This window comes from Verticillium dahliae, genomic scaffold (genome assembly GCF_000150675.1).
Source record: "Verticillium dahliae VdLs.17 supercont1.1 genomic scaffold, whole genome shotgun sequence".
Taxonomy (NCBI): Eukaryota; Fungi; Ascomycota; class Sordariomycetes; order Glomerellales; family Plectosphaerellaceae; genus Verticillium; species Verticillium dahliae.
In genome coordinates, this window is record NW_009276921.1 from 2,307,274 (window position 1) to 2,312,103 (window position 4,830).

Consider the following 4,830-nt stretch of genomic DNA (forward strand, 5'->3'; position numbering starts at 1 on the left):
GCGCCACGAACACACCTGCACATGAACACACAACACACGCACACACACAAGAAAGAACATACCTATCCCAGGCATATCAATTATGCCCATGTATCATGACGGCTCAGCAAGACACCCAGGAAATATCCGGGTTACGGAAGGAGTTTAGATGCTAGAACCCTCGAAACGGCGTTATGAAGCCAGGCGGCGGTCGTGTTTATTGACGTTTTTCACGACATCGGTTTCTGGTTCCTGGCGGGGGGTGGACAAGGTGTCGAGGGAGTTGCAGGCTTTATCGAAGGCCCAGATGAACCGCCAGCCATTTACTGTTGGGGTCTGGTTCTGGTTTTGAGGGGTCTACGGCTGGGCCTCGTCCGGCCCCATCACTGCATTTTGTTGTTCTTTTCATCGTTCGTCATTTCACAGCATATACCCCGGCGCGCGGTGCGGCGCCACATGTTTGTACAGCGCTGGCTACTACAGTACCTGGCCACCCCTATTCTTACTACCTCGGTCGGCGGTGGTGCGTTCGCTGCCACCGTTGCCTCACTTTAATGAACAAAGTGCCTCTGAGCGATGCAATAAGGACTGCCATGGTGACTCAAATGTGCTGCCCCAGCCGGGGGACTCTTGACAGTGAACCAGTTGGGGTATTTGTGCCGTTGTTTGCCGTGTCTACTTCCCTGAGGGGTTGGTTGGGTTGGGTGGTGTCGCTCTAGCCCCGCCAAGTCAGAAAGTGCTGGGTCAGTCGTCGAACTTTGACTGAACGGGCAGGTAGTTTGCGCCTTGTCTAGGGATCACTGGTGTTGTGCCGTGATGAATGTAGTCTAGGAAGAGGGTGGCAACAGCAGCACCTGCAGCCGCTTCGTCCTCGCCGTGCCGACTCGAACTGTCTCCAAGTCTGCATTTGCATTCAGGCTGGCTCGTCAGGGCAAGACGAGCATTCCTTGACTGCGCATTGAGGTCCCCAGAGGTCGGCTGCCGGTCGTTCTGACATGGCTGGACGAGCGTCAGCTAGGAGCCAGGCATGCGTCTCTGCTGTCCATAGGATAGGCCACTTTCGGCGCGCGTCCTTCCAGCGAGGAGTGCGCGTTCGTCTTGCCGACACGGCAGCACTGGCCCTGCGCACCCGAGAGTGAGGGCTCGACCGCAGGCGTGTTTCTTTCTCGATGGCCCGCTTCTTTTTGGGGGGGGGGAAGAAAATATACACAGCACGAGACAGACAGCGGCGTCGTGACGCGAGAAGCGATCCCGCAGAGCGATTTCAAGGTTTACTTTGTTTCGAAAATCGAGGTAGCTTTCCTACACATGGAGTCTAAGTCCCCCTGAACGCCGAACCCAAACAGCACACGAACGCCGCCATTTCTTTTTTTCTTTCCTTTCTTTCGCGGGGAGGTCGGGGCCGCGCGACGTCTCTCTCGCTGTCTCTCTCTCTCTCACTCTCTTGCCTGTCGGTTGACCTAGCGGTAATGACGGTTCGCGGCCATGGCCCTCTTCCTTCGTTGCTTGCCTCGAAGTCTTTCAGCAGAATGCGTTTCCTCGACCAGCAACCCCCCCACGGCAGCAGCACGGCCGCAGCACGACGCAGCACAACGCAGCACAACGCAGCCAGCCTACGTGCAGTACCTGTAGCTGGCATAGCGCCCCGCCGTCTCGGAGTTGCGGATAATCTTGACGACGTTGCCCCTCTTGAGGCCGAGGTAGCGGGCGACGGGGTCCTCGCGCTTGATGCGCGGCAGCTGGGTCTCCTTGAGGCGGTAGCGCTTGAGCAGGGCGGCCTTTTCGTCGGTGGACAGGAGGATGTGCTTGGGGACGAGCTCGTGGTGGGTAATGTTGACGAGCAGGTCCTCCTCGAGGAAGCACTCGATGCGGGCGAAGCTCTCGAGGGACAGCAGCTGCTTGCGGCCGGCCGAGGTCAGCGGGCTCGAGGTGACCATGATGCCGGCCTTGAAGTGGCCCTCGAGCACGTGCTGGACGAAGCGGCGCAGGTGCTGCACGCCGAGGGAGCCCTGCTCGGCAATGAACTCGATGTAGATGGGGCCGCAGTCGGGGTCCGGGTTGGGGTTGGCGGCGGACGGGGCGGGCGTGTGGCGGCTGAGCATGTCGCTCGAGGGGCGCGCGGAGAAGGTGAGCTTGCTTCGGCTGGGGGGGGGGGGGCAGGCTGCGTGTTAGCTTGTGTGTTTTTCTTGCCCCTTTTCACTTCTCTTCCTTCCTGTGCACGCGAAAGGAAATCGTGGGCGTATGAACGGGGAGGGGAGGGCGTACTTGACGCTGCCGTCGGCGGCGAGGTATTCGTGGCGGAAGCGGTCGAGGGAGATCTGGATTTCTGACTCGGCGAGTTCGTAGCCCTGGAGCATGCCATGTCAGTACCGTCATGCAGGCACATGGAGGTTGCACCGTTGAGAAATCGGGACCGGGGGACCATACTCTATCGGCACACATCTCGTGAACCGTCCTCCAGGCGCGCCAGGCGCGAACCACCTCCTTGCTCTGGCCGTCGTTGCCCTCCATTTTGAGTTGTGCGATTCGAGAGCAAGGAATAAGGAGTTGATCCAGGGAGAAGTCGGGCGCACGAGGGGGAGCTGACAAGTGGTCGTGGTGACGGGAGATGGTAGATGCAGAGAGTGACAAGTTGATTGCTGGTGTCGCAACGTCAAGATTCGCATACAGCCTTGCCCAAAAAAAACCAGGGCCCCGTCGGTCCCTCCATGTTCATGCTCAGAAGAAAGAACAATGACAAAAGCGGGTCGGGGACATGCACGTATCCGATGTTGGTCCGATTATGTAACGTCGTCCTTCTCGATCTCACCGAGCGCACGTGCCCAGCGGTCAAGGAAATCGGTGGGGGTCTGGAAGCTGTCGTGCCCCACCGAAGGGCACGGCGCACAGGCCATGGAGGGGCCTACTCAGGTCAGCCAGTGGGCGCCATCCGGGCAACAGTAGGTACCTACCTAGGCAAGGTAGGTACCAAGGTAGGTACCAAGGTAGGTACCAAGGTAAGTACCTCCCTAGGCCTGGGACCTGGGCCTTAGGCCTAGGACCTGGGCCTTAGGCCTAGGACCTAGGCACAAGCAGCACTAGGCACAAGCACCAGCTCCAGCTCCAGCAAAGTGTCCAGTGCTGCTCAGCGCTCGCAGGAAAAGGAGACAAAAAGGTGCCACGAGGCACTGAGGCACTGAGGCACCGCTACTGCTGCTTGACCTTGGCCCAAAAGGGTGAATTTCATCAAAATCCTGGGGACCCTGGAAATTTATCCTACCACGTCCACGTCCACGTCCACGTCCACCTGGCGAGACAACTTTCTCCTCCTACTTGTGACCTCCTCCTTGTAACCTCCTCCTTCCACATCTCTACCATTATAATCTCTTGTTTTTTCTTACCCTCTCGAGATTTGTGAGACGGTTCGGCCAGCTTGCTTAATTGCACAGACAGCCCACCCCCCCTCACCCCCCCTCCCCTCCCCTTCACAACGTCCCTCTACAATGGCCGACACCAAGAAGACGGCGGCGCCCCCCGCTGCTGAGACCAAGGAGACCACTGGTCGTCCTCAGCTGCCCGATGAGGCCGTGTACCAGAAGAACCTGAAGGCGGCCGAGGCCGACCACAAGCTCTCCATGGACAAGCTCGTACGTGTCTTCTCTCTCGCTCTCTCTCCTCTCTTCCCGAAAAGGACAACCAGGCAGGTAGCTGACAAAAAGTGCGCATGCAGGCCCAGATCAAGTCCAAGATTGACCTCGCCCTGCCCAACAAGGACAAGGAGAAGCAGAGCCCCGCCCAGAAGCGCCGCCAGGAGCTCATCGCGCAGGCCAACGAGATCCGCCAGAAGCAGGGCGCCGGCAAGAACGCCCGCGGCGCCAAGCTCGACCAGATCAAGCGCCTCGACGAGCAGATGCGCAGCCGCATCAACGAGCAGAAGGTCGCCCGCGGCAAGGTGGCCTTCAAGACGGTCGACGAGCTGGACCGCCAGATCGCCCACCTCGACGCCCAGGTCAACGCCGGCACCATGAAGATTGTCGACGAGAAGAAGGCCCTCGCCGAGATCTCGTCGCTCAAGAAGACGCGCAAGAACTTTTCCCAGTTTGAGGACGGCCAGAAGCAGATTGACGACCTCAAGGCCAAGATCAAGGAGATCAAGGACTCGATGGACGACCCCGAGGCCCGCGCCATGAGCGACCAGTACACCAAGATCCAGGCCGAGCTCGACGCCCTCAAGGCCGAGTCGGACGAGGCCTACAAGGGCCTGTCGTCGCTGCGCGACGAGCGCACCAGGCTCCAGGCCGAGCAGCAGGACAAGTTCCAGGTCATCCGCAAGATCAAGGACGACTACTGGCAGCAGAAGAAGGCCGCCCAGGCCTACGAGCGCGAGGCCCGCAACAAGGCCCGCGAGCGCCGCCAGGCCGAGAACGAGCGCTACCACCTCGAGCGCAAAAAGGCCGACGCCGAGCGCCTCCTCGCCGAGGCCAGCGACCCGGCCTACCTCGAGGAGATCCGCCGCGCCCAGGGCCTGCTGCGCTACCTCGACCCCGCCGCCGCCCAGGAGGAGAAGGCGCCCCTGCTCGCCGATCGCGGCCTCGGCGCCCAGGCCGACCGCAAGGTCGACGACGCCGGCATCAAGGGCACCAAGATCCTCAGCAAGAAGGACCGCGAGGAGGACTTCTTCCCCGCCACCAAGAAGGGCAAGAAGGGCAAGAAGGGCGGCGGCGGCGCCGCCGCCCGCCTCCCCCGCCGAGGGCGCCAAGTTCAGCTGCCCCCCTTCCGTCGTCGAGGACTGCGCCGCCCATGGGCATCGACCCCCCATGAGCGCCGCCGGACAATTCCCTCCGTCACCGAGCAGTCAAGGCCAAGCTCGAC

The 4,830-nt window shown here is 60.8% G+C and overlaps 2 protein-coding genes across 2 annotated transcripts; one reads left to right on the forward strand and one right to left on the reverse strand.

The window, feature by feature from the left end:
• Window positions 1–1,592: 1,592 nt before the first annotated feature.
• Window positions 1,593–2,594, reverse strand: VDAG_00690 (DNA-directed RNA polymerases I; the record flags this gene model as incomplete). The annotated part of the gene is made up of 3 exons (XM_009652067.1): window positions 2,407–2,594; window positions 2,245–2,327; window positions 1,593–2,121 (listed from the first exon to the last, which is right to left on the reverse strand). The coding sequence occupies exons 1-3, from the start codon at window positions 2,488–2,490 to the stop codon at window positions 1,593–1,595; spliced, it is 696 nt and encodes a 231-aa protein (XP_009650362.1). The 5' UTR covers window positions 2,491–2,594.
• Window positions 2,595–3,461: 867 nt separating this feature from the next.
• On the forward strand, window positions 3,462–4,810 carry VDAG_00691 (uncharacterized protein; the record flags this gene model as incomplete). Its single annotated transcript, XM_009652068.1, has 2 exons — window positions 3,462–3,605; window positions 3,689–4,810. Coding segments are annotated over 2 exons (1,266 nt in total), but the record flags the coding sequence as incomplete, so codon positions are not given.
• Between the last annotated feature and the right edge of the window lie 20 nt (window positions 4,811–4,830).